The sequence below is a fragment of the Aythya ferina genome, assembly GCF_964211825.1.
Source record: "Aythya ferina genome assembly, chromosome: 6".
Lineage (NCBI taxonomy): Eukaryota > Metazoa > Chordata > Aves > Anseriformes > Anatidae > Aythya > Aythya ferina.
The window spans coordinates 17,905,168-17,928,688 of NC_140303.1; the positions used below are offsets into that span (position 1 = coordinate 17,905,168).

The following is a 23,521-nucleotide window of genomic DNA, read 5'->3' on the forward strand; positions in this document are numbered from 1 at the left end:
CTGCTCACATTCAAAACACACGCTGATTTTCAGTTTAATATATTCTAGCTGGAATGTCTATCAAAATCAGGAGAACTGGATATTCCTGAAATAACTGAGGGCCCTGAAGATGTGCACCATGCTAAAGCCTACCTTTTGAATGCTCAGAAGAAACATGCACATATCAGACAGCTTTATAAACTGTTTATTACCTGGGGAGTGGATATCTTGTCTGCAGTGCAGCAAACTGTGAGTAAAATTAGAATGATCTGTGAAATCAGGGATAAATATGAAATAAGATTATAGAGCTATCTTACTGGCTTTTAAATGTACAAAAATGTATTAATACAGTGAGAAAAATAAATACAGAGCTTTGAGAATACTTTCAAAAGAAAACAAAATATAGAATCCATAGTAGTTAATAATTTGAAGATTTATGCTTTTAGAGTTTGCTGATATACAGCCAACAAATTAAGCAAAACATCTCGGAATTATATTTATTCTTCATTAGTTACTCTCATATTATAAACTGGTTTTGCTAAGAAGAAAAAAAAAATGGCATTTTTCAAATCTTGTTTTAATTTTTTAATGATCTAATGAAAAGATCTTACATTGGAAAACCTCAAAATAGGTTTGAGATCAGGAGGAAATTTTAAAAATATAAGCATTGGGGCAGGGAGGGAGAAAGCACGACTTTCTGTTCTCTAGTAATTTTTGTGCAGGTCAAGGCCCTGTTGGTTGTTTCTTGAATGCCACACCTATGTATGAGACTCCTGATACTTTTTAAAGGTTATTTTGCTTATTTATTCTCCTATAAGCAAAGGATAACAAAAGAACAAAAAGGAACTAAAATGTATTACCTTATTAGTGGATTCCAGACTTGCTTGTATTGTGAAATGGATATAATTTAGAAAGGAGTTATATATTTAGGGCAGGATCGTCATTGCTCTGTATTCATTTACTATGCAGAAAACACGACAATCCCTTCTGACCTGCTTAGGTTATCCATATTGCCAGCCTGTTCTTCATGCTCCATGGCTTGGTTTGTAGCAGAAATGAGCTAACATCCAAATGGTAAAGACTTAGAGTATTCTCGTTTCTCTCGGCTCAGAGAAGATACTATATGTGAGTTGTGACTTCGTTTCCTGGAAATAACCCCCCAGAATACCAGTGAATGAAATGTCTGTGTACTTGCTTTTGTTACAGGGGAGGTATAATAGTTTAATCTAACCCATTGTTACTATTTATGCATGCTTTGCCTCAAAACAATTTCCATTTTAGATTGATTGAATTAGTGTATGCCCTGAATTTCATTTGTTCTTTTTCAGAATTGCTTGAATGTTTCTGTAAAGAATCTGAAGGAAGAACTTGCTAGACTTGAGTGCGACAGCATTAACTGGAGTTCCAAAGCAGATAAATATGAGGAAGAACTGTCACAGCATTTCCAATACTGTACCAATCAAGAGGAGATAAATGAGGTAAATGATATAAATACACATTAAAAAGGCTATTGTATTCTATTTGTATATATTACATATATATACATTACTGTTTACTGTTACAGGCTCTGTCATCTTCATCTGAAATGTAAGGATCTTCAGATGTCTTCCTTCTAAAGTTTGAAACAAAAGTAGAATTTACATCTCTTGCAGTTGTTAAGGCTGTTTCTTGTAAAAGAAGTTTCAGTCTTTTAATGAGTTCACGATAATTTACTGCTTGACGTTTTGTCAGAAATCCAAGATGTGATGCTCAGAAAAATTGTTAGAGGAGAAAAAAATTTCCATGGCATAATATTTTTTAATTATTTATTTATTATTTATAGAACATAGAACATAGAATATAGAATAAATTTATAGAATTTATTATTATAGAACATAGATTAGGAAAAAATGCTTAGTTAATATGATCATTAATTTAACATCTTAGTAGGCCAAATATAAATCCACTCACAATTTAGCAAGTAAAATGTAAAGACATTTATCTGCAAAAATCAGTTCAGGAGAAATACCCTATAGAATGAATCTTCCTAAAGTGATCTATTAAAATGAGAGGTTGAAGGCATTAGCAACTGCACTTGATGTTCTGCAGATGGCACATCTGGGCCTCCATAAAGTACAGAAACTCTTACCTGGAGATTCTTACCTGGAAAGATCTCATAGAATCATTTCATAGAATCATAGAATTATTCAGGTTGAAAAAGACCTTTAAGGTCATCTAGTCCAACTTTTAACGTCGTGCTGAAGTCCACCACTAAATTTCACACTAATGTTCCCAAAAGTGTGAAACATATGTAGAAGATACGCAGGAGGTGGTGTTTTTTGGAAACAAAGGCATTGAAAGTTGTTTTTTCTTACTTTATCTTTCAGTAGGTAAATCCATACCTGAAAAAGCAAGACTATATTTTCTCAGAATCACCAACAATGAGGTGACTGAGATTTCTATCCCAATTATTTTAGTGAGAAAAGTGTTTTTCTTTTCTTTTACAAAACATTTGTTTGTGAAAAAAATGTAAAAGGTGAGAGAACATGTGCAACAATACATATATTATATGATTATGTATCGATTAAATATATATATTTAATCTCAGTGGCTGTTCTACTCCATTGTCAGTTATAATCTGAACGTGTTGCACCCTGTGATGATCTGTGCCTCAGTCTCCTGTGATGTAAATTCTTGGGTGATGGTATAAGGTGATTAGAATGTCAGGTGATAAAGCAGAAGCACTCAGGCTGAGGAGCCATGCTGTAGAAATGAATGAAAGCATGAATTACCTAAAAAATAGGTCCCATTATACTTTGCAGTGACAGAGCAGATTGAGAATATTTGAAATTTGAATTTAACTATTCTCGTTTTTTTTTTGTTTGTTTTTTTTTTTTTTTTTTTTTTTTTTTCTGAAAACACGTTTTCACGTTTTTTTGCTTCAATTTGTTGAAGATAAGATAAATGTTTGCTCAGCAGCCCATGTGTAAGACTGGCTATATTCGGAGAGAAACTTGCATTAAATGGTTCTTGCCTCTTTCCTTAGTTTCTTGGATGAGTGCAGAACGTGATTCCTTTCTAAGAATTATTATTCTTCTATTTTCATTGCTCATTCTACTTTTACTGAAAGCAGGATGTAGAAGAATAAAACAATCATCTCTTTCAAATTTAAATGAAGAGCGTGTCAATTACACTTCTTACTTACCACATCCTATATTATAAAATATGATGAGTGTCAAAACTTTTCATAGTTGATGGAAACCCACTGCAAAATAATTGTATATTTTTAATTAAAACATTAATTATATATTTTAGATTTTAAGTTGGGAATGCCATCGTGGCTGTATAGGTTAATACATTTTACATCCAGACCTACTTGAATGTTGAGTGTAATCTAACAGAAATACAACTTGCCCAGTGAATATCTTTTTATTTAATTATATTCCATTTCTATTGAAAGTTAGCATAGAAGATATTTCCTAAACAAAGCTAAGCTAGTATACCTGTATATACTTTAATCCACTGCTTCATTTTTCATTAATTATTTATAACTAAGTCTGTTTAGAGATAAAGAGCAAAGACATTGCAACAAACTAAAAGTTATGAGTATTCACTTAATTTATATTCTGTTAATTTTAACATCAGAAGTTAGTCTGAATATTGCTAGTATCTGATAGAATTATTTAAAATAATCATTTCTTTACCCTCTACTACGTCGAAGAAAATAAGTATTTCATTTTATGTGCCAGCAGCAAGCAGCAGTTGCTCATAGCTGTCACAGAGTAAACAGACAGCCAGATAACTTAGTTCTGATTTACCAGTATACAGAAACTTTAAAATTGACAGAAAATATTTAAAATTGTGATGTAAATATATAAATTCACATACTTTTAATGTGTTGAATTTAAGTACATCCAAATAAGACATTTGGCGATTGGGACTCACTGGTGTTTGAAAACACCATACTTAAGTCAGACTACTTTACTAGCTCTGTGTGTTTGTAACATATTAGTACTTTTATGAGAAACACAGAAACAAAAAAATTATAGCATAGGATACATAGAGTGGATTTAAAAACAGTCTAGGAGGACAGAACAGTAAAATGTACATCTTTTGTGTGCTTTTGCTAACTTAAAGAAAATTTACAAAGGCCAAAAATGGATTTATGCCTTCTACATCCTGGTAAATATAAAGAAAGCTCGTATCACCTTTGAGATCTGCATTTGTAAATTTGGGCTTCCTGCTTCACTAACTAGCTTGAGTAGCAGCCTCTGAAGAGCCACAACTCTACACAACATTACACAGCAATGATTTGTGAAAGAGATGAATCAAGCATGCAGTTTAATACTGCATTGAATCTGCTAATGAGATTAACAGTTTCTTATAACCCTTTTATAACATCTTATAACCTTTTAATATGGTAACCCTTGCACTTCAAAACCCTTTTCACAAAAAACATTTATGTGTGTCTGCACAAAACTTGTAACAGAAGAGTGACAGATCCTAAAATAGGTTCTCTGCTCTCCCCAGCCATCTCAATTTTTTCCTTTCCACTTCTTTATAAACTTATGGAAAGGTATGACTGAAGATATGAATTTTAACCATGGAGAGAAATAAGCTATCTTAGTTCTTCAGGCAGTAGGAGCTGATATTTCTTAGCGTAGTTCTCCACTTGTAATTTATAAATGCTTGTGGTCCCAGAATTAAATAGACATTAATTAGACTTAATTAGACTTGAACAGCACCTTTTTTCTTTCCACCTCCTGGCTGGCTTTACTTCAGCGTGTTAATCTTTGCCGTGTTGAAAATCTGTTTTTAGCAACTTACTTTCATGGGCTATTTTGATTCCTAGTGCTACTAAAAGTTCTGTGTGTAAATAAAAAGGGAAGGATAACTGGTTAATGACACTGAAATACCTTCTGGAAAGATTTACACAGAAATCAAAATGTTTTAGTGGAATTGTACTGTTAACAAAAATGAAAACGTTTAAAGCAGTTTTATAGCTTGCTTTTTCATTTATTTCATGATCATGTGATAAATCTTAGCAATTGGCATCTAAACCCCTCTCCAGCCGTGTCAGTCCAACTATAGTTAGGAACAGCTGCTGGATTAATGACTATGACACAATGGAGAAGTCACAAAGTTCCATTAAACTTGGCTGAAGTCACTGAAGCGTATTAGTATGTATATAGACTTAAGTTATTCTCATTGTATTTTTCAGGAAATAGTGAAAAATTAAGATATGGTCAGGTTTCTGTTTTCTAAAAATTGAGCTATATAGCCTTGGTACAGTTGCCGCTGTTAACAGGCATTAGGTACATGCACTCAGAGGATAATATACAAGTCTGAGCTGAAACTGGTTTTCCACTGAGGCTAAAAGAGAAAAGTGACAGCAGCTGCAGACCTTTGACACATGAGCCATCATATCTGAAACAAGGCGATCTGATTTCACATACTTCTTTGAGGAGAGCTTCTGTCCTTATAACCAATCGCTAGCTTATGTATGTGCTTAAGCCAGTGAATAATATAAAATAAACTCTCACTCATCTCTTGTTTTCCTCAAAATTAAATCAGCAAATAAGGCATTTGTGCTCTGAATACAAAATACTGTTCTACAGAGGTGGTTTTATTAACAGATTACTGTTAGGTAGATTTTATTATTCTGCATACTTAGGTGGGATAAAGAGTTTAAACTAATTGGAGACCGCAGTGTAGGTGATAGAATTCCCTTCCTTTCCATTACACTGAGTGAATACCATCTGTCTGTTCAGTGCTGAAATAATGTGAGAGAATCCCACTAGATGAAATGAAAATGAAAATATCCCTTGATGGATTAACATTAGTATGTAATGATAATGATGAATTGCTAGCTTTCCCAATAACAGCAACTGCAAAATGAGCATTCATTACTCTCTGGAAGGGGGGAAAAGGAGGGTAGGGGAAGAGAGATCTTTATATTGTGCTTCAAATATTTTAACTAAATATCAAATTGTGGGTGTCACCTAAACTTTTTAACATTAATCAGGTAAGTGAAGTTATTTTCATTCATTTTTATCTGGAAGAATAAATCCTAAAGTAATAGAACTGCTGCATTTCTTTTATATTGGTTCCTTTGGATAAATACCAGTGTACAGAGTTTATTCTACATTCTTCTAAATGCAAAAGATTGTCAACCTGAAAGAAGTGAAAATCTCAAAAACAAAACAAACAAACAACAACAACAAAAAAAAACAACTTTCAGTCCTTTTTATATTCTTCCATTTCAAATGCTATAAATTAACACTTCCAAATTTTTTGTAATTATGGAATTGAAAAGTAATTAAAATAGTACCTTTTCTAAGGTATCAGCACCATATTTTAAGCAGGTATGTTTTTTGTCGCTGTTTGTTTTGTCTGGTTCTTTTCCCTGATCATTAAAGGCATTTAAAAATAACTGTAATATATAAAAATACATTTTACAGATGTAAATGAAATTAAAATTATATAACTTCTAAAGAAAAAGAATTCTGAAAAAAAACTTTTATACTTAAAAAGATATGTATATATAGTGCTATAAAGGTATTTTATCCGAGTATGTTTGATATCGTTCTTTATAGATCATTACTAATACAAAGAATAAGATATGGTTGTATGGTTTATTAAGTGTATATGGTGTACACACCCATACAATGACAATTAAGCAAACAAATACTTAGAGTTTGGAGAAAAAAAAAAAAAAAAAGGAAATAAAAGGAAATGCAAATATGCTGTGTGTTATGGTAAAGAAATAGAGTTAAAGCTCCCATGGTAAAGAATACTGTCTTTACAAGTACTGATCGTGTATAACCCTTCTTTTTGGTGTGTTTTAAAATAATCCTGGTAAATTATCTAGCAAAGAAAGTGTACTTTCCTAGAACTTCATCAGTATTATTTCTATCAATCTGGATTTTTAAAATATTTCATAGATTGAAGAAAATATAGCCAAATTCCATCTAAGTAACAGAAAAGTTCTTCAGAAAAATTAGCAGAACTATATGTAATATTAATTATCTCATAGACTCATAGAATGGTTTGGGTTGGAAGGGACCTTAAAGATCATTTAATTCCAACCCCCCTGCCATGGGCAAGGACAGCTCCCACTAGATCAGGTTACTCAAAACCCCATCCAACCTGGTCTTAAACACTCCTAGGGGTGGGGCATCCACAGTTTCTCTGAGGAAGTCTCAGCTGATAGGTCCCCCTGAAAAGTCTGGAAAGGCACTAGTAGTTCATTATCAGAGCTACTAGTTCATAATTTATATTATTACAGTAATCATTTCCCCTTATGTTGAATTTGCTTTACCAAGCCAGTGCTAACTGGTAAAAATACTGTCATAGTACCATGTTTATGTAGTGGTAATAGGTTTTATTTGGGTGTCTGTTAGGTGGAGTCACTCTGCTACCATACGGAACAGTTACTTAAAATGTAGGTGCTCATATAATCTACATCTTGATTCTGCAAAGAACCAGATTCATCTTTGTATGCTGTGAATAATTGTGCTGAAATGTTTGGACATTGTAAAATTGAGCACCTGTGTAACCTCTTCAGAAGCAAGGTTTCCAGTCTTATTCATTGCTAATAACTGTTATTTATTTCCATCTTATTTCCCCACAAATTTTATTACATATTAGTCCATAGCTGCTGTAGTATAAGGATTATAGAATCACTGAACGATTTATTTTGGGAGAGACTTCATCTAGTCTTTAAATAAATTCTAATAAATACATCAACTTTTCTGACTACTGAATATTAGTTCCCAGTATAGTGATAAATTCCTATTTGGGGGAAAAAAAAAAAAAAAAAAAAAAAAGACATAAATGAAATATTGTACTGCAGGAGAAAGATACTATTTGTAAATACAAATATACTTGCCCAAACCCAGTAAAATGATGTTTTTCTGCAAACTAAATGTGTGTATACATTTACACAGCTACCATTTCCACCAAATGTACTACTGTTTGTATAAGTCACCTGTCTGTAGTTGAAGTCATTGAAAGCTCTAGGACAGGATTGTCTGAGCAAGGATCTCAACCTTTGAGTCAAACCTTTTTAACTCAGATGGTCTGGAAACAATACTCAGTAGTCAGATTGCAAAAATTTTGATGTAGCAAGATTGAGTTTCCACTACTAGAAAAAAAAATCTGAGGAAATAAAGATGTTTTATGAGATGGCACAGTGTTAATTTCTGTATTAAATTCTCAGTGTTCAGATTGTGGACAAAAAGCTCATGGAAAAAAATACATGGAAGTGTGCTGATTTCTTTTTTTTTTTTTTTTTTTTACTGACAAATATGCTTACTTTTTCAGCTCAGAGAATCATTTAAGGATCTCAAAAAGAAATTCAACAATTTGAAGTTTAACTATACCAAGAAAACTGAAAAAGCTCGAAATTTGAAATCCCTTAAAATACATATTCAGCAAGTTGATACATATGCTGAGAAAATACAGGTAATACTAGAAATATTAGTCTTGATAAAGGCTTGACTGGTTGAATTGAAATGGCCTGTGCTTTGCAGTAAGAGATAACACAAAATGTATTGAGTCTCCCTTTCACTGTTTGATATCATCCCCCTGTCTCAATCACTGACATATTTCATTGTTCTGTTCCTTTAATTCTTCAGTATAATGATCTCATCCCAATTGCTGACTTCCTAAAGTTCAGTCCTTTTAAATCCTGTTTATCCTGTTGTTTTTTTCTGCATAACTTTTTATTCTTCCTGCCTCTGTTCCATCACAGTGTGTGACCTAGTTTTCTTTCTCCTTAAAATAAATAAACAAATCATACATCCTATCAAAATTCTGAACAAATGAGCACATTCCCTTTTGTATCCATCTGTTTTCCTTTCTCATTTCATCATGTAAACTTTCAGAGCCCTTCTCTGAATCCGTTGCCTAGAGTTGATCATGCTTATGGCACCTAAGAGGCCTTCTCACTGGAAACTTCTCTTCCAAATCCTCCAATGACCATTTTAGTAACCAAATTATCCTTTTAGTATCCGGAGCTAGCACTGCCAGTGTCCTCCTTCATAATTTTTCTCAAGGTTTCAGTAGCTTCTATGATTCTATTCTTGCTATTTATTTTGTTATTACTTTTAAAAACTTTTCTTTCTCCTTTCTTGGTGATTTTATCTACAAATGTAAATTCAGATCACAGAATCAGTGGGGTTGAAATGGACTTCTGGAGATCGTTTAGTCCAAACTCCTTGGACAGAACAGGGTCAACCACAGCACATTGCTCTGTATAATGTCCAATATCAGATTCTTGTGCAATATGCTAATATTGTGGGGCAAAAAATGACTTAGTTTAAATTGACTTGTATTCAGTTGAAGTAAGAGTCTGAAGGATTAGTAATATTATTATTTATTTTTTTTTTTACTTTGCAGATTCAGTCAATGTTATTTTATTCAAGATCCCATGTTTTATTACCAGAGATATTTGTCTATAAACTGAAAATTTAATTCAATTCCATATTTAACAAATAATTATATTGATTTCAATCACATTGTAGATTTGCTTTGCTTTTGGAAATGCACATTATACTTGTCATTTTAAAACCTGGAAAGAGAATTAGATTTGTATATTTTTCGTACTCTTTTAACTTCTTATTTCTAAAAATATAAATATTTTTTTGTGGTGTTTAACATTGCTACATCTTTAAACAGGTTCTTAAAAAGAAGATGGATAATTTAGAGAAGAAATTCATTGACTCTGCAGGAAATGATGGTAGAGTCCTCTTGGGGTCAATTAGTGAGTTACAAAAACAGCTGAGTGACTTTGGCAAAGTTGTGGAGGATTACAGTCAAAATCTGAATCTCATGGAACAACTGCAACAGATAATGGAAGAGGTACTAGTAAACCTGAGATCCTCACTATGGCTGTAATAGCGATCCAGGACTGGGGTAAATAAGTACTTATTAATACAGGTAGAATTTGTGACTTCCAAAGGTTTGGAAAGTTCCAAAGTATTGCTAAAAGTTTAGATTTTCTTTGTTTTTTTTCTTTGTAACTTTGTAGAGAAAAAAGGAAAAACATGCAACTTGACTATATTCTTGCACTGCTGCGCATAAGACCAGGTTTCAGCTTAGCTGTGATCATACTTTTGAGCTCATTTACTGTAGGTGTATTGTGGGGCATTCTTTGATAGCAGCCAAATGACAAAAGACAGGTTATCACAATATCCAGTTGTCAGGAAGAGCTGTCTGTGAAGTGTGCAATTTTGGAATTGAAATTTAAAATATTCAATAAATTAACAAAAATGTAAAATGTTCAATATCTTAACACCCTTTTTTTTTAATACTCATGCTTGGTAAACATATATTTATTATTTTTTTTTTTGGCCTGTAGCACAGTCTAAGTCTTTGGGGGGAATTCTCTAACTTAATATTGCCATAATGTTGCCATATATTTTTTTAAAGTTTGTAACAGCATTTTCCCTTGCACCACACTACATCAGTGCATCTGTTGTGAGTCGAGCACATTCCTGTCATCGCTGTTTATATTTAGAAATAACACTGGTCAAATCTCCAAATTCATCAAAATGGCTGATGAATAAAATCCCTTAATTATGGATCACAGCACTAAAGTATGTTTTAAAACATGTTTTCATTGTCCAGTGATCACATAAGTGTGTTATTTTATCTGTTGTTAGCAAAGAAATTTAAGTTGTGCATTTTCATTGTTTAACATATGCCTTGCCCAGTCTTAAATTTGGAGAGCAGAACTTATTTTCCAGAGATAAACTTCAAGATTTTTTTTACTCATTGTGAAGTATCACCTTTTACTTGTTTTCTTTCAGATGATAGGCACAGTCTTAAATGATGATTTTAATGGTAATTAAGTATACTGATAGCTGCTTGCCATAATGATATAATGCAGGTGATACTGAGTGAGTACCAGATTCAATTCTCTCAGTATTGTTAACCAAACTTGTTATTGTTAGCCAAATTGTTTATTAGGGGTACATTCTAAAGACCTTTCTTGTAAATAGAAAGATTTTCAGCATCTTTAATGGCTGCTGAAAGTAACTTTGTTTGCCAGCAGGCTAAATCTAAGCAATCTTGCTGCCCTTACACAGGTATAACTGTGGCCATGATATGAAGTCTGTGAAATTAGATAGTAGATGCACAAAATAGAAAGAACTCAGAAATAAAACGTTTTGCAAAAGCTTTGACTAATAAGTTCATTGATCTAATGATTAAAGAAAATGTAGCAGCTATGAATACTTACAACAATATTTGTATTGAAAAAAATGTTTTCCAAGTTAAATTGTAATCACAGTATTTAAGGTATAGTGTATGCCACTGAAAACAAACAAACAAAAAAAGTCTAAGAATAGTCCAGTCTATTCTACAAAAGCTTGAACTGCTGATAATTATTCATTATAATAGTGTTTTATCCTTCTCAATCTACTTTAGTGTCAATTTTGCTTTGAAGATGTGAGTGCAACAGTCATTAGAGTTGGCAAGTATTCTGCAGAATGCAAAACAAGAGAAGCAATAGAGACTCTCTACAAGCAATTCAATAAGTTTATTGAGTCTACAGTGCCTCAGCAAGAAGAAAAAGTTCAGCAGATTATAGACCTGGCTAAACAGTTACATGGTGAGAAGCTGTCTGCAAATGTTGAAAAAAATAAAAACAGAAACAGTAGCTTAGGACAGAAGGAAGAGGATTCCTGGATTCATTATTTAAGAAGAAAAGGTGTTTTAAAGTATTGACTAGAAGAGGTGAAAGACTTCAGAACAAACACTTAAAAAATAGAAATATGAAAGTACTAAATAGTCTGGTAGCTATTTGGGTTTCCATATATAGACTGAGTTCACCCTGAAATTTAAATGTGGATGTCCATGTAATATTTTTGGGCTTGGAATCAAGGCTTCATGGCTTATGGTAATCTGTAATAGACCAACCCTTTGAAGTCAAAATATATGAGAGAGTTATACTTCAGTGTTGGGTGAATTTTTACATTAATATTGTAAATAGCTAGTGGAATGTGATTGCCAACTTTATTAGCAAAAAAAAAAAAAGTGGATTTTTCTGTAAATATTGAATTTGCAATTGTATTGATTTGTAATGTTGACTTGATTGAAAAGAATGAAGGTCAGCCAGCTTCAGGTTTTTTTTTTTTTTTTTTCTTTTTTTTTTCTCCAGCTCAAAATCTTTTTATACTGTTGAAGTTAACTTTATCCAAAAATAAGGTATCCATCCAGATGTGAAAGGATGGATAGCTACACATTTGTGTAGCCTAGAAAGTCAAGTAGTAAATATAATATGTTTTCAATGCTGTGTTTTTAAATTCCTCTAATTTTATGTCAAAAAGACTATTTAGAGAACCGATCACCTTTTCTCCTTCCTTCCCTCCTTCCTTCCCTCCCCTAATCTTACCTTCCCTCCTCTCATACTCTCTTCTCCATTCTGTCTTTTGTTGTAGCAGGGATCTAGGTGTCTTCTGGCTATGTAATTGGTCTAATAGTTTAGGAGATGCTTTGAGGGCGGTGGGTTTTTTAAACAATGTCACTTATCAGACAGTAGTAAGATCAAGGAGAAGCCCAACAGAAGACGTGCGGATACTGTGAGGTCCAATCTCAAGTAATAGGTAGGAAAACACATTGTTCTGCATCATAGAACTCCAGCAAAAATAAGCACGGAGAAAAATAAAATTATTGCATTATATGGAGGATATAATGTATATTGACTGTTATACTTGTGTTTGAGGCATTTGGGGTTTTGTTTTTAATAAAAGAACTTTTATGTTATTTTGCCTTTTCAGGTTTTGAAGAAGGAAAGAAGTATGTTGAAAAAGCTGTATCAAAGTACAAAGAAATTCTTAATTCTGTTGATGAGTTGTGTAGATCTCTGAGAGAATTTAAGCAGATTCAGGTATTTTTCTTTTATGTGAAGAATATATTCCATCTGCATGAACATAACTGGTTTAGTGTCATCTATTATGGGAGTGTGAGATATTTCTTGGTTCACTTTTCGATTACCTGAAGTAATGATTATAACTCAATCAAATGCTACTTCTTTGGACACTAAATGCTCATTGTGTGCCTTTTTTCACTTGTGGTTGTTGTTGTTTGTTTTGTTTTGTTTTGTTTCCTGGACTTCTTTCAGACCTGTTACTGTCTTCAAGTAACCTTTAGGGGAAAGTGTCACAATTTCTTTCTTTCAATACCTAGACAAATACTTTTTTCATATTTCTTTTCCCTTGGTACTGAAATACAGATAACTGCCGGATCTATAGAATGCAAAATGATGTACTTTATTACATTATAGGAAAAATTATCCCAAAATACAAATCATGTTAAAACCAAAGTCATTTAAATTTAAAAAGCCTGACTTATAAAAACAACAACAGATGTATTAGTTTTGTATTCTGCTATGCTTCTTTAAGCATACCTAGGTAAAATGTATCAGCTAATCCAGAATTATGGAAGACAGTTGGAGGGATAGATTTCTGAAATAATGACTCAGTCTACTCCATCCCACAGTCTCAAAGTAATGCGTCAAACCACATTCAGCAATAGATGTTGGGGTAACTGTGTGAAGTTAGAAGAGTTAGAGGCTTAAATATCCTTGTTTTGTTTATGTTGAATGCTGTTTTATTTTGTGGAATTTTTCATTATTTCTTATAATATAAAAACCGATCATAAAATTCCTAAATTCCATAAAATTCCATAACATTCGAATTATCCTTTAATACACTTAAAAGCAGTAAGAGATGCCAAAAGTACAAATGAATGGAAAGAAACTTTGCCCTTCATTGCTAGCATAAAGAAAAATGAATATAAATAACAATTAGCTTCTTTGAGGTTCTCCTTCTGGTTCACATATACATAATGGTACAAAATGGTATCTTGTGCAGAGTAGTAGCACCTGGTTCTGTCAGAACAGGGCTTCATCTTTTGATCTCTTTTGTTAGCTGAATACAATGTAATACTTCGATTAATTTTGATAAATGTTAAGTTATCCCTTTAACATCCCTTTAATGTTTTTGGAGAACATTTTCTTTTTCCTCACACAATCATTCATAAACTATTTACTGACTACTTTAACCTTTCATTTATATGATTCTTGGAGATGAATAAAAAATACTTCTCGAATATTATCAAAAGGGAATTTTCTGCAATAGAGAGTAGTTATACAACTTATTTCAGATGAAAGATTTTTTTGTACTATATAGAGTATTCTGAGATTCTAAAACTAATATTTTTTTATTGTTTTCCACTGCATCTCAATAATTGATGTCTGAATCTTATGAGAAATCATTCAGCAAATTATCCAGACAAATAGACACCATGAATATGCAATGCCATGGTTAGTAATTCAATTTCGTGTCATTTGTAAACTAACAAATTGAAAGAAAAATGTCGTATTGCCTATCCCTTATTATCCTTTCCTTATATCAGGTACAAATGCGTTCCTCAGATTCTTGGCCATGTACTTGAGTTCCTCAGTCTTTAGTGTCCTGTGATTTCCCTACCTTGAAAAAGATCCACTCAGCTTTGAGAAATGCTTTTTTTTTTTTTTTTTTCTTATGCAGGAATGAATAAATCAGGTTTTGTGGCATATTTTTGCCATAAGCCATATACAGCTGCCCTGATGAAAGGACAGGTCTATTTTTATTGTTTAACTACACCACTGTACAGAGCATGAGTACTAAGTACTTTCTTCTGTTGTGTATAACCTTAATTTTATTTTCACATGGCAGAAACATGAGTGTGTTGAAGAGTTGGTTACCGTGCAAAAAGAAGAAAGAAATAGCCAAGATGCATGTAAGACTGTTATAGATGAAGCAGAGGAAAAAAAGCAGCAGGTCAGTTCGATTTTTTTTTTTTTTTTTTACTGTTGTATTTATTTTTACCAGAACTTTATTTCTTCAAAGATTTTGTGCATTACTGGAAACTTTACTACTTTTCAGGCTTGAGCTTCCCTGAAATTGAATGCTGTCAGTGTACTCTTGGTATTTCAATTTCTATTTCAATTTTTTTTAGATGCCCCTTTGCCTTCCATCCAATGCATATATTCTTCCTTACTCACTTTATTATTATTTTTTTTTTAGCATTTTTACTCATCTATGCATCTTCTCATCCTCCCCTAACAGAAGAAACAGTTTTATTTTTTTGAAAATCTTCTGTTCATACTCTTTTACCAATTTTCCAATGTGGTGCTATTGCCACAGTATTCATAACAAAGACATCTTATGTTTGACCATTCCTCCTTCCTCAAGGGAAGGAGGAATGCACTCCCCTTAAGGGAAACTTAAGGGAGTATAGGAAGTAATAAAGGAGACTGCTATTAGCATTTCTCAGAAACCTAACAGGCTTATAACCTCTATTAACAAGGTATGGAAGTATTTGAATTATAAGTAATATGCTATAATAGAAGGCTCATAGCTTAGAACTTGAGCAAATAATGGTAGGAATTAAGATACTTTGAATCACTGAGGTCTTCATCAGAAAAAAAAATTAAACATTTTCATTTCAGACGGGATCAGATATATTGCTTACAACTTCAAAAAACGTTACTGAGAAGAGAAACAACATGACTCCTACCAACACTAAGCAGGTATCTGCTTTTCAAGTTGAGATTTATTTATTTTAAAATCATATTGATGGGCATTCTTGTGTATTCTCAAAGGAATTTTACTCCTCGTTTTGTTGCTTGTCAGAAATAACACATTTTTACAGACATTAATGAGCTTAGATTCTCTTAATTACAGTATTAGAAATCCAATACAAAGCCAGAATTGCTTCACTTTTGCAGCAGTCTGAATAATAGAAAAGCAGTCATAGCAAAAACATGATGGGACAAAACTACAGCTGTCAGTAGTTCAGTATGATGACATCATATAATCTGCTGTATTCTTAGTATGACATTATACCTCAACTAAACAGCAGAGATCAACATCAAATAGTTTACTTCACTCTCACATCAAAACACTTTATTGACATTTCAGTTGCCAAAATTCCATGCAACAGAGATCATAAATTCTGAAGTATGAATTGCATGTTGAAGATCATGCAGAAAAACAAATTAGTTATTAGGTATGTATTAGCATGGTAAAAGTTCTAGAAGACAAATGTCTTATTTACAAATATATGGTAAATGAATGTGAAAGATTTCAGATTGTCAATGAATAAATGTAGTCTTAGGCTTTACAAAAATAAAAATAAAAAATATAATTGACTTTAATTCTTTTATCTTATAGAACATTTTGATACCTTGGGGTCTTGGTCTGCAAAAGTAAATAATTCACTATGTGAAACCTTTCATGAGCATATGAATGGATGGTAGTGTATATATAAGTCTTTACAAAAGTAGGATGCATTTGCAATTGATTTAGAGCTCTAAAATTTCTATTTTGCAAGCTGATAATGTAGACCAATACTACAAGACATTAAACTACGTTTTATAGAGATTCAACTAACATTAACATTCCCTTCAGTTCAATACAGAGTACCCTCTTCTCTGCTGATGAGACAAAATTGAGTTTAATTAACTTTGTCACCTCTGTTTCAAGCCAATGAGAGTTTCACCTTTGACTTGTAGCCTAGATTTCACTCAGAATTTTGTGTCTGTTCCAAAAAAGCCACCCTCCGGAAAATCACCTCACCCAGCAGATGGCCATAGCTCTATTTCCTATTTTGCTAGGCCACAGCCCTGTCAGTCCTTGTCAGACTGTGCATCAGCTGTCAATGGAAGAAGTGAAGGGTATGCAGAACAGCAAATATCAGATGTGAAGTATGGCAACTATGATACCTCCGCTCTTTTCATCACTCCATACTTCACTTAAAGAAGTAGTAGCTTCTTCTTACTAGAGCTTTTCTGTCTTCCATTTTCATCCCTTCTGAGAAAAGACCTGGCCCACTCTCAGCCTCTCATCCAGTGAGACAACAGTATATAATTTTGTCTGCACTTCTGCAAGCTATATTTGCAGTATTACTTTGCTTCAGTAATAAGTAGCACCCTCTAGAAAGTGGGTGCTTCTCTTGCTTATTTGATTGCAGGTATCACACAAGGGCTGAAAGACCTCATACTGCCAAAGCCTGTCTGACAGTTGGCTTACTGCCCACTTGCAATTTTTTTCATCAGCACAAAAGCAGTTTCCCTAGGGTCATTTTGCAGCAGTGTTTCGAATAACTCTGCTCTATTCTGTAGTCCGCCTCCTAGGTGTGTTGACCATGAAACTGGCAGCACAGCCCTGCACTAGGGTACTAGATTAGTTAGTGGAGGACTCCAACATTGTTTTGGCTTTCCCATAGTTGCCCAAAGATATGCCAATGTGTGCACATATGCATATGCTCTTCAATAGGATGGATCTGGATCATTAATTTCATTCAGACAATAGAAACAGTCAATTTGGACATTTTGACCCATGCGTTTGACTTATACCTGCTCAGAATGTAATATTGTTGAGACTCCTAACTTAATATTTAATTAGATTTGGTTTATTAAACTTGTTACTGCAATTCAAACTATAATAGCCTGATTTTTGCTGCCAAAGTGTCTATTAAAACTGCATTTAAGAAAGACTTGCAAATCTGGTCAGGCTTATAACTGACATGGTTACTTAGAACAATACTGGTAAGGATAAAAGAGCTGGGTGACAAATTTGCAAACCCAATAAATTTTTATAAGCAAACTGAAATCTATTGCTAAAAATAACTATTTCCTAGGAATAGTTGACAATTATTTAGAAACCCGGTAAAAATTTTGAATACATACCAAGTGAAGAAGCAACTCAAGTGTTTATATTTTTTTCTTAGTAATTGGAAAGGTGAAAAAATGACATATTTCGCTAAACTGGAAAGAGAATTATGTTTATGTCCATGATATATTCCTTTTCAGAGATATTTTGGGAGTTGGTGCTCATCAGAGGGTGCATGTGGAAAGCATTTAATACACAAACTTGAGCTTCATCTTATAAGTGAAATGAATGTTTTAGATAAAATAGACACAGTAAAAAAACACAACAAAACAACTTTCTTCAATTCATTCATTTGCATATTTGGCAAGGGTTACCTGGGTTTTAAATAATGATTTTATTAACTTAGAAAAAAATCTGTATTAATTTTACCATATCTACAGATATGGGTGCATACATACAGACCAAGTGTGCATGTAAGATTCTGCTTCTTTTTTCTTTTACTCTGGTAATTAGTGCTCCATTGATTAGGTTCTATAATAAAGCAATAAAACAAAACAAAAGTCCAAAGAACTGTGCTGCTGCAGTTGTGTACTGGGTACTGCCAAAGAGGTCTGGTTTGGAGAGCAAAGACACCCGGTGTACCACACTATACCTTTGATTGAACAGTTTATAGGTGACAGAAACATTGCTTATTGGATTAAATGTGTTTTTAAGAGAACAACAGGAGTACATAAGAAACATTGTGAACACCTTTGCTGTGAGCCATGACACAAACAAAGCCTGATAGCCCAGACTATGTGGTTACACACTAAACAAAACTCAAGAGGCAGGCAGTAATAAATCAAATGTCTTTGATGTTTTGCAATTGAAGTGAATGCACTCATGATAAATCCAATTACTTGTAAAATATGATGTGTTCAAGGAAATAAAAAAATAATTTTACCATTAATTTTGTGTTAATATCTGAACAAGATCTTGTAACAACTGTCACAAAATAAGGAAAAGATAAAATGCTTGAAAAAAATATCTTAAAGATTTAATTATAAATCTTGAATATGACCAATGACTCAAATAACAGAAGTCCAGTTACTTAGCTGTTAATCTATTTTTGTTATGTAACCGTTTTCCATTGAGACGTCATTGTGCCATCTCCTTTCACACACACACATACTATAAATGCTCTTATAAAAAGAACAGGAAATCCACAAGTTGTCATTCGTTTACAGGAAGAGGTACTTTTATTGTTACTGATGTATTAAGTTCTTCTACTATGTTTTCTGCTAGTCCATCCAAACAGTTAGAAATTCCAGTTAACTTCGGCAAACTTTTCTAATGACTATCCTTTCCTCGTGTTTCGTCCTGTTTCTCAGAATAACTAAGCTTAATTAGAGGAAATATTCCAAATATTGTTGATAGCTTCTGCATGAAAAGGTGATGCTTAGTAACTCATTCTTTCTCTCTGTTTTTCTTCTTTCGCTTCTCTTCTGTCCACTCCTAATTTAAGGAGAGGAATAAATTGGCTGATATTCCAGTTATCTGCCCAGCTGGTAAGGGTCTTGTTTCACAGGATACAGAGCTGTTATCTTCGGCCAAAGAGAAGAGCTTACAGACTGAGTTCCTGGCAGAAGAAATACCCTCTGGAGATAAATATGAGTGTATATCACCTGATGATATCTCTTTGCCACTGCTTTCTGAGACACCAGAATCAGATGTCTTATTTTCTGAAACGGAGCTAGAAGAGCAGTGCTATTGTAGTTCGCATAATCTGCATGCCAGTTCCTATAGCTTGCAAATACAAAAAAACACTATTGGTAAAAAGTTGATGGAAGCATCTGATCTCTTAACAAATTCTACTTATGCTGATGCTACAAAAATTAGAATGGAAATTCCATCTGATCAGTTTGAGAAGTTTTATATCTCTTCAGCATATTCTGATCCAAAAGTCAGAGTAGAAGCTCCTTTAGTTTATAGTTTACAAGCAATATCTGAGGCTAGCACTGCTTCCTGCACAGTGAATGCCAAACCAGTATATAGCATGAGAAGTGTGCAAAACACATTTGCAACACCTTGAACTTCGTAAAAGCATGGCAGAAGCACAAGAACAATTGCATGACTTGAATAACTGTAATAAAACCCAGGACAGGCTGCATGCTTTGCCTGATGCATTCTCAGGTTTCATGTTTCAATCAGACGCCACCAGAAGCTGTCAGAGGCAGATGGTTACTCGAGAAGAGATTAAAAGTGCATCAGAAAAGAACAGCATGGCCAGCCTAACTGGACAGGCGCCTAACTTCTCCCAGCTTCTGTCTAATGTAACCGTCATGGAAGGTTCTCCAGTAACCTTGGAAGTAGAAGTAACAGGATTCCCAGAGCCTACACTGACATGGTGGGTAGCTTATAACAAGAAAAACTAAATATACCTATTAGTGAAGCACATTGAATCACTTATATCTATATTCATTAATCTATAGACTAGAATAAATGGCTTGTATCCTTACCACTCCACAGTTCTGCATGTTTCCCACTTTAAAAATTGTTTTGACAATTAACCTACTTGAAATAATCTTTCTGTACTTAATTATATGAATAATGAGAGTATCAAACACATGCAAGCATATCCAACATTCTTTGAGCAAGTATGTCAAGAACTTTTTATGTTCTAGGCTATAACATTCCACTTGTTCAGTAATGTCATAAAAGAAAGGTTCAATCCATATTTGCTGTAAGTAATTCATCTTCGTTGTTTAAGGAACTTGCCACAATATACAGACAGAGACAAATATTTATAGTCACTATGTATAGGTGTGCACAAATTTATATAGAAGTGAAAGAGTTGTCAAAACCAGGAGAGGTTACAGGTTAAAAAAACAAAACCCTAGTGTCTACACTATGAGTAACCATTTTATATGAAATACTTGCTCTCTCTGTTTCTCACTTTGAATTGCTACATGTCTAATTAGATTTCTTTATACTCTATTGTGAGAAATACAGATATTGTTATACAAACATTTTTTAATATGACTTTTTAAAAGTTCCATGCAAAGATAGATAGGGACTGAAAGAGGAGGCAGGATTCCAAGACTTCAGTGTTAGTCCTGTATTTGCTGGCCTATTTTTCATAAACTTTTACCTTGTTTGCCATTCTGTCACTTATTCCATTAGACTTTCACAGTGGAGGCCTTCCTTTAATGAATTAAAGTAAGATATGCCTCTTAATCTTAACTTGAAGACATTTATAATAGTACACATGTAAAATATATATATTGCGTAGAGGACAAAACAAGTAAACTATAAGCTCTTAGTAAGCAGAATTTTATTCTATAGCACTGAGAAAAATACTGGACTGTGCAGCCTTGGTGGTATACTCTCTTGGTATCAATAAATTTAATTTAAATCCAATTATTCTAGACTTTGAGGAGTATTGCTGGTGAAACAAGGTACCTTCAATTTTGTTTTATCATAAGAAAGCATTAATTTAGCTCAAAAGTATGTATACGGATGATACATGGTCTTTTTAAGAATAACATTCAACTGAAAGCATTTTGCAAACAATAAAGTTATGAAAATAGAAAATTAATCTTTGTGAGAAAAAAAAATAAGTATGGTAACACCAATACCATGTATGTTGTACTGATGTACACACTGTTGGATATATAGTTGGAAAATCACGTTTGCATTTGGATTAGGTTAAAAGCAGCATATACTGAAACACTATCAGGCAAGAAGAGCCAGAATTTTCTCACTTCCAATTCATAAATCAGGAGTCAATACCAATACTTTGGTGACTGGTAGTGATCACTGATACAAGTGATCACCAATTTTCTGAAATAAGTCAGGTTATGTTGTTCTATCCTGTCTATTATGTGAACTAAGTAAACATAAGTGGGCTCAGGTGGAGGAATAAGTACCTGACTGTTCTTTATGTAGTTCTTTGTAAGACAGAAAGTTTGTATGTTGCTTGTGCATTTAAGATGCTATTTCCCCTGATTTGAATATGGATTGACTGAACACTTTATTAGCAACAATGTTTCAGCACAAAATTGAGGGGACAGGCCTTCGTGCTACTCTCTCCTTGATTACTGCAGTGTGATAACTGGGTGACATGTCCACGCAAAAACATTTTCAGAGCCACATTTTCTAGTGTTAAGATTGTCTTTTCCAACAATTTGAGTAATTTAAATATGCATCCATATTCGTATATAACTTGGAAAAAGGATTGAGAGCATGACAGTGAACTCTCTCTTGCTGCCAACTTTGTGTTATAGAGGTTTTCTTAATTTGGAAGTTTCTGCTTGACATACATGATACAAATCTGACGTGAAAACTGACTCTCTGCTTCAGGTACAAGAAGGGCCAGAAAGTGACTGCAGATGAGCACTTAAAGCTTTTACAAAAGGAGACAAAGCATACTTTACTCATTCAGAAGGTGTGTGATAAAGATGCTGGGCTCTATGTTGTTCGGGCTAAAAATTCTAGTGGCACCATATCATCAAGTGCCATTCTCCACGTGAAAGGTAACAGGCCACCTATTAGAAGAATAGACTGGATAATGCTGTGTGTCATCTATATTAGCATATCACTAATGTACTGGCTGTTCACAAAAGTACAATATTGACTGCACTGGACTTAATTCTCACATGCTAAAGCAACATGAAATTTATTGTCCTACACTGAATCTTTCGCCATCTGTACCAAACTACTTTTATGTCACACTTGATATATTGCTTGTTTCTTAATACCAGTATTATATGATTGTTTTTCTTTCTCATAGTGATGTTGAGATAAAAATAAGTTACAAAGATTTTCTAAAATTTAAGACCCTGTTTTGTATTCTAAATATGTTGGCAATATGAAGTGTTGAAAACAGTTTTAATGGCTATTACATGTCAAAATACACCCAGATAGTGCACTCAGATCAACATACTTTCTATGATACAATTTTTGTTGGGGATGGAGGAGGGCACATAATTTTATTTTAAACATAAGATTTATTATTTCCAATGACGTTTTTCTCATTTACCTTTAATTAATTTATTTTTTTTTATCTGTAAGGTAAAGCTTCTTAGTATAAAATGGTAATATTCATGATTGTACTGCCATAGATCAGATTTAAATTTCAGTTTCATTCCAAAGAGTCATCTCCACAAATAAAAGCTGCAGTAGTTCCAATAGAGATGTGATAATCTGAACTACAGAGATTTGACCCAGAATTGTCAGGATTTGTGTAAGCAGTGCTTAGCATAAAGTAGACCAAAACCTGCAGATGTTTACAAAATGAGACCTTCCAACATATCCGTCTGCTTAGAGAGATGCTTGTGATCATTCTCTGCCTTCTTATAAAATTATAATTATAAATATTTATGATAGTTTTCTATATTGTTAATATAGAGAAAAAGAAAATTAATAGTTTATGAAATTAGCTTTTATGCACATTAAAAAATTTTAATGCACTTATTTCAAACAATCACATTGTAGAAATACTCAAAAGTATACTCACACCAAAAAATATAGTAATTTAAAAAATCAGTCAAATAGAATTCTTCTGTAACTTGAAAGTAGTTAGTCCAGAACAGAAATTTATCAACATATTGCGTTTCATTCTTGACTAGGACAGACGTAGGTCTTATTTATTAAGTACTTTGCTTAACTATTTGATAAAAGCAACGTAACTGCTAGTGGAAAAATTCATTCATAAATCCTTAAATGTCATTTGAATCCTTCTTTACTCCTAGTATTTGTTTAAGTATGATAAAACCAATTGAGAGAAAGACACATGATTTTTCCTGCATCTTTGATTTTCATCTTTCATATTATGATTATGGTGGTGTGGATAATTTAGAGGAAATATTTGCTTTCTCTTCCACATTTTGCTGAAAGAAAACAAGCCTTCTACTGTG

At 33.1% G+C, this 23,521-nt stretch overlaps 1 protein-coding gene across 1 annotated transcript in view; it reads left to right on the forward strand.

Annotated features, from left to right (window-relative positions):
• The window catches only part of CCDC141 (coiled-coil domain containing 141), an 82,197-nt gene that overhangs the window by 48,298 nt on the left and 10,378 nt on the right, over positions 1 to 23,521 (forward strand). Inside the window, 11 exon segments of the mRNA XM_084523712.1 lie at positions 49 to 228; positions 1,308 to 1,457; positions 8,284 to 8,424; positions 9,640 to 9,822; positions 11,392 to 11,575; positions 12,744 to 12,853; positions 14,685 to 14,789; positions 15,461 to 15,541; positions 19,129 to 19,661; positions 19,663 to 20,010; positions 21,966 to 22,138. Of these exon segments, the coding sequence (XP_084379838.1) occupies positions 49 to 228; positions 1,308 to 1,457; positions 8,284 to 8,424; positions 9,640 to 9,822; positions 11,392 to 11,575; positions 12,744 to 12,853; positions 14,685 to 14,789; positions 15,461 to 15,541; positions 19,129 to 19,661; positions 19,663 to 20,010; positions 21,966 to 22,138 (2,188 nt within the window).